Source organism: Phocoena phocoena, chromosome 16 (assembly GCF_963924675.1).
Source record: "Phocoena phocoena chromosome 16, mPhoPho1.1, whole genome shotgun sequence".
Classification (NCBI taxonomy): domain Eukaryota; kingdom Metazoa; phylum Chordata; class Mammalia; order Artiodactyla; family Phocoenidae; genus Phocoena; species Phocoena phocoena.
The window spans coordinates 79,383,921-79,397,500 of NC_089234.1; the positions used below are offsets into that span (position 1 = coordinate 79,383,921).

Sequence of the window (13,580 nt, forward strand, 5' to 3'; positions counted from 1 at the left end):
AGGAGGGCTGCCCTTGCAGGCCTCCGCACTAGAACACAGAATCAGGCCACGGCATCTGAATGGCAAACCATGGGGAACAAATGATGGGAGGAGAGATGCCAGGCACAGGTCAGGGAAACAGCATGGAAGGCTTTAAGGCCAAGGGCGAGTTACAAAGGCACAAGACTGGACTTCCACAATCCCCAAGATCTGGAGTGTTTCCGGTCTTCTGAAAAAATCTAAAGACTTTCACTCAGGGGGAAAAAAAAGGCGCTCTGTGCTTTAAACATAAATAAAATATTCTTTATGATAAACATCCTTGTCCCTATGAAATGGGGAAAGCTTGATTCTGTCCTAGTTATACATTTAAGAAAACTTGGGCTAAACTGTTAAGGGGCCCTGGCCAATGTCCGGTTTTTCTCTGGACCGCTTGCTAGACGTGTTCTCAAGGTATCTGCTCATGGCAGGTTATCGTGTGGGCCACAGGCTTTTGAGTAAACCTGTACTTGCATTTCCCCTGGCAATATTTATGTTTCATTAAGGACACTGACACGGCTCAGTGGGAAGCATCATTTTTACAGCAGAAGTTGCAGTATTCTTTGAAGAGTCCTGGTGGAGCTTTTGCCTTCTCTCCCTATGGGTGTGTGCACACACTCACTCACACTCACGCATCCCAGGCAGGACTCAGGCACTTCTGAAATGGCTGAAGTGAGAACACCACGGCTTTAGAGACACACCGACTTCTGAAAGCTTCAGAACCTCTTTGACCGGTTTTATATGTTCTAAAAACACAACTTTGGTTCAGAATAAACATAATACAGCAGGAGTGATACAAAGTGGTAACAGTATAAAAATATCTGCCATGAGCGTTCTTTCTCGTTCTACAAATTCCAAGGATGCACAAAATATCATTTACAAACTCTTAGATGATGCTGTCTCATTTTATAAGCATTTCTCTTCCTTATTCGCTAGCTTTGCAGGATTGCCAGCAGGAATAATTACATTTGAGTTTTCTGGCAGTAAGTCACCATAGCTATAAGTAGCCATAAGATTCAAAGCTACCATCAGTGATTCTGAAGGACAAAATTACAATACTTAGATAATTATTCACATTTAATAACAAATTTTTGAAAGATCCACAGGCATAAATATTAAGAACCAGTTTGTAGGAGTCTCAAATATGTTTCTGAGAAATTCTTTAAGCCAGTTACACATGGAAAAAACCCTGCAAAAGGGGTTCAAGTAATTTGGTATGCTGAAAGGAAAGTATCACCACCCTTCAATCTATCACCTATCAGCCGTTTCTTCCTTAAAAATGAACCATTATAAAAAAAAAAAAAATGAACCATTAAATAGTACTAAAATCTGGTACCTCAAAGAATTTTCTAGCAGATGATAATATCAGAATCAGCTAACTCCCATGAACTTAATAAGGTACAAATAATTGCTTTCTCTACTCAGCAAGATTCCCGAAGGAGAAAAATAATTATTTTTATAGTTATCATTCTTTTCTTTGGATCTTTGGATGTGTGTCCTACTTTGGGATGTTGGGCAAGTAACCCCTGGGTGTGTATGTGTGTGTATGTGTGTGCGTGGGGAGGGGAGTGTAGAGCTGGGGGATTCGAATGAGAAAAATAGTTTCCCTAGTGGTACCAGTGTCACAACAATGTAGCACCATCTTGTGGGCAGAAGAGGTAACTGCCATTCTAAATTATAGAAGCTGCATGCATTTCATTCCTTCAAAATGGATCAGGATTAGTAGATTTTATGGGTTATGTTTTAACCAGAATCTTTTATTAAGCGGCAGAAGGTATTTTCTATTCTCAGAAATAGAAAAGGCAAATAGTACAATCCAGGAATAATATAAATCTAGCAAAAACGGTAAAATATATTCAATTTGCGCTGAATAAATGCAAGGTATTAGGCCAAGCAACATTTGAGAAGAACCACCTCGGGAATCCTGAGATATTTTATTTAATCACTCTCCCAGGAAGATTAAAGAATCACTGGAATGATTTCATTGTTTCCCCCAAGTTTATTTTCCATCAGTTTCTAATTAGCTCCCCCATCCGAAGTTTTGCAAGGCAATCAATAAATATTAATTATGGTAACACAGTCACAGTGCAGATAGAAGAATGCTGATACAGCTCAGGACTGGAGAAGAAAACTCTCACTGAGTGCCTCTCTGAATTTTTCTATCGTCTATATTGAAAGCAGAAGCCTCGTCATACAGAAAATATTTTAAATTATGTCTGACATATCAGACCGTCCAGTGAATGGTCCTTCGAGTTACACTTTGGCTAAAAGCAAATATTAGAAAAGAACCTGGAAAAGTACCTTTTCTGCTCCCAGAGAGGGCGAAGGTAAAATGAATTAAGGACCCATTGCCTGTTCTCACCTCATCAAAACACATAATCAATAATGTATACTGTGTACTCCTGGCTACCCCATTCCAGCAATTTCCTGATCAGTTGAGGACTTCTGCCATAACCTAAAAGACCACAGTATGCTGCAAGGCCTCTAGGATTTTGCAGTAAGTATTTTTACAAGACAATTTACACATACTTTATATAAAACAAAACTTGTTACTGTTATTTAAGTCAAATTTCCACACCATTATCAAACATCTCAGGAAAACACTAGAATCCACGAGGAGCAATCTAAGATGTAATACATACAGAGAGAGACACACAGAGAGGTAGTAACAGATATATAGACCATACTGCACATTCTATACAGGTGCAGCCAGCTCTGAGTCCTGTCACTGTCCTTCCCTGTTAGAAAGAGCTGCAAAACACAGGCAGACATCTGGTGTCCCCTTAAGCAAAGTATAACACATAACATCAAAGAACTTGATTTTGTGAACTAACATATGTTTGCTCTTTTGTATTCTGTTTAGCTTCTCCTAAACACGTATTCCTTCTATGTTATTGTCACAATGGTTTAGAAATATTTTTAAAAGTTTCCCTAGAATTACTGGTTCGTTCTCATACCTCAACGATTTTGAACCCTCAGATGAAAGTGGGCGTGTAACCGAGGCACTAGATACACTTTGCTGAGGGTGTGAATAGCAACCTTAGTGCCCCAGATCACAGCCCCGCGATCCTTGTGGAAGCAATAACTTAGTGACAAAACCTACGTATGTTCAGATTTTAAAAGGTAATTGTAGCCAAACAGTTGTGATGACTAACGAAAAGTTGGCTTAAATTACAATTTTAAAATATACCTCTGTTCTTTAGGTTCACAACTTTGATCTGGTTAAAAAATTAGGTACTGTTTTAAATTAAATGTTCAATTGGACTTTTTTCCCCCCAAATAAAATGAAATCCTAACTGTTGTATAATGTTAAATACGTAGATAAATAATCAGCTCTTTGCTGCTAATTGACCTTGCACTTGTACCTTTTAATTTATTCCACTTTTCTTGCTACTACGATTAGAGACAAGAAGTTTGCCATGGGTAGGGTGAAAGAAATCATTTCTTCACTGTTTTCATGTTTCTTAATTGTTTACACGTTTTGAGTAAGATAGTTCTGGGCTGGATTTTCACCATGCTGAGTGATGCCGGTTCAGTGCAATCAGCTAAAGAGAAATTAATTCTGCTTTGATTTCCAAAGGAGTAAATCAATGTCTCCACTAACAGGAGAGGATGCTTGGGGTGGGATTCGCAGCACCCAGTGGCCTGCGGTGCACTCCCTCCCTAGGCTGTTTCACCCGTGAAAACTCATTAGGTCGTTACTATGACCACGAACTGAAGCAAGAGAGGAAGATCTCATTCGTTGGAAGCTTTAAAAGCTCACTCCCCCAGTTGTGATGAAACAAAGAAGCGCGCGGGAGGGATGACCACCCGGGTCTTAGGGAACATGGGGACAAGATCGTACCTGAAGGTAAACTTATCCGACGCCCGTCTTTGAGCTTCAGGCGGCTCCTCTTAAACTTGCCCTTCCTCTTCTTGACGTTGGGCCTCTCCTGGCTCAGCTGGAAGATGAGGATGTTGAGCTCGCGCTCCAGCACGTCGATCTCCCGCGCGGCCAGCTGCTGCTCCCGCCGCCTGAGCAGCTCCTCCTGTGACTTCTGCTGCAGGGCGGCCCGCGTCAGCTCTTCCTCCCGGGACCGCAGCTCCTGCCGCAGGGGACAGCGTCAGCGTCACCTCGGGCTGCCGCGTCCCGCGCAGCTCCGCCGCCCGCCCGCTGCAGGTCCCCCGGACCGCGCCCCCTGCAGCCAAAACGGGCCGCGCTGGACCTCAGCACATCAGCACATCAGGGACTCGCACGCGCACAAGGCTCCCTCTGGCCCTTCTAGGGTTTTTTTGTTTCATCGTTTTGGGGGTGTTTTTTAGGGGGGCTGGGCGGGGGGGGGCAGATTGGCTTATGTAATTGATGGCTCCTGCTTTATTAGGGGCCATGAGCATCATTAAGTGTCAGGTTTTGAGCCTTACAATGTGGTTTCTCAGATTTGCCCTTCTTCATGGAAGGCTCTTTACGAAATTTTTCGGGTTTTTTTTTTTTTGCGGTACGCGGGCCTCTCACTGTTGTGGCCTCTCTCGTTGCGGAGAACAGGCTCCGGACGCGTAGGCTCAGCGGCCATGGCTCACGGGCCCAGCCGCTCCGCGGCATGTGGGATCCTCCCGAACCGGGGCACGAACCCGCGTCCCCTGCATCGGCAGGCGGACTCTCAACCACTGCGCCACCAGGGAAGCCCATGGAAGGTTCTTTATGAAATTTTTACCCACCTTTTTCCAAGCCCAACTCAAAAGAAGGCAGATAAGCATCCCCTGAGGGTGAGGCACAGAGGGCTCATCCTGTGACACGGGCAGGCTGCACCTCATCCACAGGGACGCACACAGGACACCTGGCCACAACGTCAGGTGTGAAGAGCGTCAAGCTGTGGGCCCCAGGTCCCATCTGTCTGTGGCCCTTCTGGTTTTATGGCCCGAAAAGAGTCATCACACTTTGTTATCGTCTCTGGCTTGTACAATCACCTGACACGTAAGACGTGCATCAACACACAGCGACCAAGTACCGATGTGAAAGTCCCATTAAAAATGAAAGCCAAAAGGGAAAGCTTGACTAATTCAAGGATAGTTCTTCTTGTCGCAAAGACTGTGGTGGTTCCGATGTCTTTCCTTAGGGTATTTAAGAATCTGCTTAGGGAATTAACACACCGTGGTGCAGAGGTTAAGGGGAAAAACAAGGCGAACGTGACAGGGGTCAGGTGAAGGCCCATCAGAAATGAACACGCAACATCGCTAAAACGATAAGCTGCTGGAAAATACAGTCAGTACACAGAGAACTTATCAGGATCCCACGGATGGGTGGAAACCGTCACTTTATACACAGATATCATGCATTAGCTAACAAAAGTCCCTCTGTCGTGATACTGACTGATTAAAATGTAACTTCCTCTCGGTTTTGGTTTTAGAATGATTGCACTTGTAAGAAATAGAAAATCTATGAAGAATACTTTTATTCCTATTAGAGAACATTTATTCAGTAGTAAAACTGAGAACTCTATTGTTTTTAATCTACATCCGCATTCTTATTTCATTTCTGTAAGGTGTTCCGTCCTGTACCAGAGACATAAATATTCCTTTCTGTGCTGAACTGCTTTCTCTTCCCGACTAGCCTGCCATAAATCAAGCACTCCCATAGAAAGCAAGGGATCTGCAAACTTTTAGTTCCACCGCTCCAGACAAAGCTAATCTTAGGATATCCTAATGCCAAAAACTTTGTGAGAAACTCCGCCTTCTCAGGTGGAGCTCTGGGCTGTGAGCTTTGAGAGCTATGAGTATGGTGTGAACATGTCACACTCTATTACAAGCAGGCCGCTTTCCAGAGGCCACCTCAAAAGTACTGATGTGTGAAGAGACAGTGCAAGACAGAGGCTCACGGAAGGAACGAGAGCTGGGCCACGGGACTGGAGTCATAAAGGAAAATAAACGTGGAGGGCCATCCTCCCACAGACAAATATGATAATATCAAGAAGAAAAGGAGAGCCCTAAAAATAAAGGTTCTTTATTCAGATCAAACCAATTCTGAACTTACGGTAATTCTACCAAAGTGGACCGAAAGTCACCTCTGAAACATTCTTTAGTTTTTCTAAACAACCTTCATAAACGAAATGGCAGGAGAAATGATTTTCTTAAGACCAACTGATATTCAAATTACTTCTGCTAATAAATATCAGCTGATGTTTACAGAACAGTATTTCTTCATTACATTGTGCCAGATATAAATGACTATTTATTACTTGAAAAGAAAAAAAAGAAAATGTTACCTGTTAAAAAAAATTCTGGAATCCATTATTTAACTGGTGGCTTTTTTCAACCAGTTTGTCCAAATTGGAGATTTTACTGTAGTGTATTTGGGGACAGAGGCTCATTTCCAGTCAGCTTCTAATTTCTAACTCATTACCGTCTGCCCTTTTGTTAAGATATTACTTTTCAGTCGTGTAGATAACAATCCAATTAGCTATTGTGAAATGAAATGGCATGAGGAAGAGATAAAGGCAGTAAATTCACTTAGGCTTTTTGTGTTACTGCTACAGTAATTGCATAAGAAACCATTTTAAATTCCAGGTCCCAAACCAAAATGTGAATCTCCTTGCAATGACTTTATAAATTAAAAAAAAAAAAAAAAAAAAATCACTTGCCTAAGACTTCATAAGAGAAAAAAATATCATCAAAGAGAAAGCAGCCAAAGTACTCTTCCTTCTGAATGAATTTTAAAACATGCAAAAGTGTGTTAAAAAAAAAAAAAAGTCTGGGGTGTTAGAAGCCCTTTGGATACTTTGAAATTATGAAGCACACAAAAACATTCTTTTGGTCGCTGGGATCACTCCTCAAGTACTACGTGTTTAATTGCTCGGCACAGGCCACTTAATAATGGAAAATCCAAATTCCTGGCAGTAGGTGTTAATCATTAACAGTGACAGGCCTTCGTACAGTGGTTCAAAGACAGGTGCACGCACCCAGTGCACAGAGACAGACACACAGAGATAAGAAGCCAGGAATCTGGGGAGGAACCGGTATCTACGGAGGCTACAGTTTACTGAATAACACAGAGCACGGCCAAGTCACTGACCATTAATTCCAAGTCTGACGCCTCCTACCTTAAGCAATCAGTGAACAAGAAAGGGAGATAGAGCACGTCTACTGTGCTTTTGACTCCATCAAAAAAGATGCAATTAGAAACCTTGGGGGAAAAAATAAAGGACTATATATTCTTTAATTGTAAATCAAAGGCTCACAAGATACCATAAATGCTGTACTTCAAAAAGCACTGCACAGAAATCACGTAAAAAGAAAAAGTAAAGATACCACTAGAACGAAAGTGAATCCAAAGGACAACAAAGAAACTACTTTTAAGACTTCAAAATGGAGAAAGAGGAGCCATCCATTCTTTTCTTTTTTTTTTTTAACATCTTCATTGGAGTATAATTGCTTTACAATGGCGTGTTAGTTTCCGCTGTATAACAAAGTGAATCAGCTATACAGATACATATGTTCCCGAGTCATCCATTCTTGAAGCATCCTTTTTTTGATTTTTACACCACATATAAGAATGAACTCATTGAATGTGCCTCTATCCTACAGTTTCATAAATAATTATCAAGAATTAAAAATAAGAGTTTAAAATAATAATAGTTATTAATAACACTGCTTCCACACTTAAAATTCTGTGATTTCAAGTTTTATCCTTCCTCCAAGTCCTCTCCCATTCCCAAATGTTTTTACTTCGGTTATTAAACATCTAATTTTAGAATTCCTGAAAACCACTTGGGGAGGTGTATAAAAAACAAAACAAAAAATAGACTCTTTCCTCTGTCATTTTAAGTCAACGAAATGTATTAAAGTATCTAAAAGACATATGAATAGTATCACTGATAGTAACCCTTCAAAGAACTGCAGGATTTAAAAAGTAACGCGCTCAGTCCTTTTCCAGTATGACTATGGCTCAAAGCCCCGTTTCCCAAACGCCTGGGCCGGGGATGGGGAGGGCGGTGCTGCTGGGAGCCTGCCCGGCTTCCAGCAAAGCCACAGCTTCCTCTGCTGTCAGGCTAGCACTGTTAGCGCCTGTGAAGTGGCACGCAGGCTCTGAGCCCCGGAGGGGCCTCATTCGTGCAAGCCCACACCACCCCGAGGGACCGAGACAGCATCTCTGTGACACTTCACTGTGGGACGCGCTGGCAGAACGGTCTTGGTCAGCAAGTGGCAGAGCCCCAAGCCCTACGAGACAGCCTGGCTGGAGCCCTCGGTCTGAACCACTTCTCTGGACTGCTGGAGATTCCGGCATTCCGCTAAAGACGTAATATAACGAGGGGGCAGGGCCGGCCATAGGTTTGTAGACATCCATACAGTCACCCCTGCGGTCTGCCTGAATTCCTGGAGGGCAGGGAGCAGAAGAGCTGAAGCAGAGTCCACTGCGCTGTGGACCACCGGCTCAGCTCCAAGTGCTGGCAAGTTGTTGACTCAGAGACCAGATAGATCTTCATCCCTGGAGCCTTCAGCCGAGAGGTCCTCCTACTTCTGGTTCTTCTGAAAACAACCTGAAACACAGTTCCTCCCTCCAAGGTCCTTCCAGCACCGAGGACAGCCCTGCGCTCCCCGCCCCTTTCCTGTGTTCACTTCTCTTCTCTGTAGGCTCAGATGTGCAGGCTCCTCTCCCGCCTTCCTGGCCGTCCACCTGGGGAAGCTCTTTAAAACATGGTGCCTATAATCAAACGTGATGCTCAGGATAAGATCTGAAGAGACTCAAACGGGACTGACTATTTTTTATTATATGAGCTCTATGTACTTATCAGTGGGGTCAGGGTCTAAGGTTGCATTTGCCAGTTTTGAATTTTTAAACCCACAAAATACTGAAAAATCTAAGGAAGAGAGGGAATTACCTATAAGTCTGCTATTTGAAAAATATGGCTTACCAAAAAAAAAAAAGAAAGAAAAAAAGGATTTTAGCAGCTCACAGATTTCTCTCTAACCTTTATTTTTAATTTTAACTTAATTAGTTAAAATTATGAAATATTTAAAATATACTACGATTAGAGAGAATAGCAAATACCCATGCACTTACTATCAACACCTAATAGATGCGAATTTTTTACCGTATCTGTTTCAGGTCTGTTAAAGTCCTAGGCGCATCATATCTAATCCTATCCCCTCCCTCTTCAGATCTGCTGTCCTTAAGTTGGTTTGTATCCTTCCCCTGTCTATACTTTCAGTCTTTTTGTACATTTGAATAATATTATTGTGTTTTTTTTAAAGTACTTGATCCATCACTACCATTTTCTTTTTGTTTTTAATTAATCAACTTATTTATTTATTCATTTAGGCTGCGTTGGGTCTTTGTTGCTGTGCGTGGGCTTTCTCTAGTTGCGACGAGCGGGGGCTACTCTTCGTTGTGGTGCGCGGGCTTCTCATTGCGGTGGCTTCTCTTGTTGCAGAGCAGAGGCTCTAGGTGCGCGGGCTTCAGCAATTGTGGCTCGCGGGATGTCATGGAGCACAGGCCTAGTTGCTCCGCGGCATGTGGGATCTTCCCGGACTAGGGCTCGAACCTGTGTCCCCTACGTTGGCAGGCGGATTCTTTTTTTTTTTTTTTTTGCGGTACGCGGGCCTCTCACTGTCGTGGCCTCTCCCGTTGCGGAGCGCAGGCTCCGGACGCGCAGGCTCAGCGGCCATGGCTCACGGGCCCAGCCACTCCGCGGCACGTGGGATCTTCCCGGACCGGGGCACGAACCCGCGTCCCCTGTATCGGCAGGCGGACTCTCAACCACTGTGCCACCAGGGAAGCCCCTAAATAGTATTGTTTTATAAATTTACATAATGTGATTATCCTTCTGCAACTGCTTTTTCTGCCCAGTATTATGCCTGAGACTTACTCATGTTGAAACATACAGCTGGAGTTTATTCATCTTAAGTACTGTACAGATTTCCACTATATGAATATACAGTCGTTTAGGCACCTATTCCCCTATTAATGGATATTGGGGTTGTTTTCAGTTTTTCACTATTACAAACAATACTTCAGAGTGAATAACCTTAACCTCCTTGTGCATAACGTGTGGGAGTTTCTCAAGATTATATAATCAGAAGTTAAACAGCTGAGTCGTCTGCCTCTTTCATAGCATAAGATACAAAGAAGGACTCATGGCATTTATCCACTTTTAAATTCCCCTTTCACTTAAAAATGTTCACTTAAAAATATGACAATAAAATAATAATTGCTAATATCTCTTACCTATTAAAATACATATTAGGAACATGTTAAGAAACTTTACTTAGGTATTTATTGTATTTACTGAATGTCTACCACGGGCCAAGTACTTTGTTCAGTGCTGTGGATGAACACGACCAAGAATGAAACAGTATAGTTCCTGAACTTAACCAGCAGAAAAGGCAGACCAAGGACATTAAAGACACAGATAATAATAAAGTATGACTCAGTGTGGGCATGATAAGGGAGGCGCAGGACACTGTGACACACTTTACGTGGTACGAGAGGATAAGGGAAGGGAGCTCTGGGAGCCTGAGAATGAAGAAGCAGCACGTGTGAGGAGGGGATAAAAGCCAGGGCGGGGTCGGAGGCAAGAATATACACTAGGGCCGAAAGTCAGGAGCGTGGCGTTAAGGGAACTTGAAGGAATTCAGTCTGGCTGGAGGAAAAGTGAGGTTCAACGTGGAAGGACAAGGAAGTTAATGAGGAAAAGGAACTGGCCACTGAAGTGAGGCGGGTGTGATTTGCGTTTTAGAAGGCTCACTGGTGGCGGCGAGGGGCTCAGTTAGGGGAGCGAGGCTGGGTGCCAGGCACCCGGGTAGGGTGCTGCTGCAGTTATGCAGGTGATGAGTGGGGACAACAGGGGTCAGGGGAGTGAATTACCACTGAAGGCCTCTGTCACAGAGAAGACCACATCTTCAAGACCTTTGAGACTGGGTACCTAAGAGAACAGTAATCTCATTACTCCACAAAGGAAGCAGACGGAGGGAAGGCAGAGGTTGGTTGGCAAGTGTTGCCAAGACAGTACATCAAGCCCCCCTTTAAAACCCGTCAACAAGATCCAAATCCCGAGCCTGGCCGTCAAGGACCACGCAAGGATACACAGGCTGCCGTGTCCATCTGCGTATCCCAGCGCTCTAACACTCTTCCCAGCACGCAGCAGACATTTAATACGTTTGCTGGAAGGAAATTCTAACGCTGAAACTCAGAAAAATGCCCCCAAAGACAAGCTCTTAAACTGTATTTTTTTCCCAGTGAACAATTTGCCCTTTGGGGAATACCTATGACATACATTGTATTCGTTCCCAATTCAGCCTGATAACAGAAGCAAGCTGCTCACGGATAGAATGTGGGCATATGATATCTTGGCTTCATGCACAGAAGTATATACACTAGCTCAAGAAATGTTTGTACATATGTGTTCAAACCACATCTTTTCATTCCCTCTTTTGCCCTTTCCTCTGCCCTTAGGTTGGCTATAGGCCTTCAGTATTACTGTCAATGTGAAAGTCCAGTGACATAAAGGAGAGCCATACTACGTAAGTCAAGGTAATTTAACATGGGAGAAGGACTCAGCTATGTCATAATCCCATGTTTCCATGCCGTACACTGGAATAAGCAAAGGGACTCTTTATTTAGCAAAGCATTGCTGCCTACTGAAAAAGAATTCTATTTTAGAATCACAAATACATGAGGTATAAAAGTTCCTTCCTGGACAGTTACATGGCTTTGTAAAGGTTATCGATAACCTGCAATGTTGTATTTTAGCCCAGACATTTGTTGCCAAGCACAAGAATTTAACCTACTGAACAATTATACACCTCAGACAACCGGAATAAACCTCGAGTCATCAAAATGCTCAAGTATTACAAACCTATCTTTTAAGAAGTAAATACTGCCTAATACTTACTTACTATGCGTGAAGCATAGTACCATGCCCTGACCTTGGGGTCTTCAGTGACTGCTCACAGTCAGTTGTCACCAGGAACTCACTTTACAACTACCTGCCTTCCAATTAGGTGTGTTTCTGCTTCTCCTACTTCACACTTTGTATGTGGTTAATATATATGCAGCTTCAGCACATTTAACATTCAGGTTTATTGTCTTTCTTCTTCTTAAAATACATAAACCAACCAGAGCTTCACTCATCATAGTAAGAAATTCAAAAATTACACAATTTCCCAGCTTCTCCAACAAAGCAATGCCTTGGAGATAAAAGGGCGGGGGGAAAGGAGGAGGGACTGGCATAAAAGAAGCTTCAAAAGACCTAACTAAAAACATGAAGCCCTCATTTAAATTCTGATTGGCACCAACCAACTGGAAGAAGACATCTTTGAGGCAAACTGTGACATTTAGGTATGGAGTACCAGACGGTATTGAGGAATTACTTATTTTCTTAAGATAATAATGGCAAGAAAGATATTTTAAAAATTCCTACCAGTTAGAGATGCATACTGAAGCATTTAAAGGTAAAATGACGAGAGTTTAGGTTTTAAGTTAAAATACTGCAGTTAAAGAAAATGATAATGGGAAAAGGAAATGAACAAAATGACAGAATGCTGACAATTATTGAAGCTGGTTAATGCATACTAAGTGTTTAGTATGCCACTCTCTCTCCTTTTTAAAGAATTTTTTTACGTTTGAAAATTCCTCTATTGTTTTCCAATTATATGTTTTGAGTACACTTCTGTTTCATTTTGTTTTGCCTGGAAGGAAAGAATCAGCAAGTCCGAAAATATTTTAACACAATGCTGACAGCGGTTCTTGACTCAAGTTTTCCACAATCTCCGTAAGCGTGAGCACATTATGTAATTAATATGCATCACTCACCTTTTCCTTTGTTCTCAACTCATCAAACATCTGTTGAATTTCCAGCTTCCAGTCATCTTGCATGGAATGAAAAGATTCTTGAGGCATTTCAGTCATAACTGCCTTTTCAATTGCAGTCAATTGTTCAAGAATTAAGGCAAATGATGGACGAATATGAGGGTCCTGTTGCCAGCATTCTAAAATAAACAAGAATCACAGTAAGTCCACTTCTCAGCGTAGTTCAGATTATCAGCCCATGTTGACTGTGTCTGCTGAAGATTTTAAACGTCAATTGATAATGATTTTGCAAATTTTATTTTATACAGTGTCTGTGTCAGCAGCCTGTGTAATAATTACTATTAGACGAGGCTCTTGTATTCTGCATTATTTGACATTAGTATGTGGATGTGTGTTTTCTCTGCCTTACCATGTACCATGAACTCTGTCCACCTAAGCTGCTCTGGCCACATGACTTACAGATACCGAGTTCTATAACTCAACCCAAGAAAACCAAGGTCTCTAAAATGTTACAGTCACAAGAGAGGTTCTAAGAAATAGTCTAATAAGTAAGGTAACCTGCTGCTTACAAAAAGAGTTACTTAACAATTTTTAAAAGATAAGATCAAAATAGATAAGGTCATGGCAAAACCATGCCAGTTAAGACTGTAAAACATTTCTGATCATTAGGTAGAATTAAAAATAGCACATATGGAGCCAATTCAATATTGTCTTTGAACTCTGCTAGTGTATTTGATGAAAAGTTTATTACCATTCAACTGAATTTTGTATAAATGAGTCACTA

The 13,580-nt window shown here is 42.2% G+C and overlaps 1 protein-coding gene across 1 annotated transcript in view; it reads right to left on the minus strand.

Annotated features, from left to right (window-relative positions):
• Window positions 1-13,580, minus strand: part of MAP3K21 (mitogen-activated protein kinase kinase kinase 21) — a 47,895-nt gene that overhangs the window by 12,201 nt on the left and 22,114 nt on the right. The window contains exons 4-5 of the mRNA XM_065894155.1: window positions 12,800-12,975; window positions 3,860-4,100 (exon numbers count right to left, since the gene is read on the minus strand). Coding sequence (XP_065750227.1) covers window positions 3,860-4,100; window positions 12,800-12,975 — 417 coding nt within the window. The remainder of the gene's footprint in view (window positions 1-3,859; window positions 4,101-12,799; window positions 12,976-13,580) is intronic.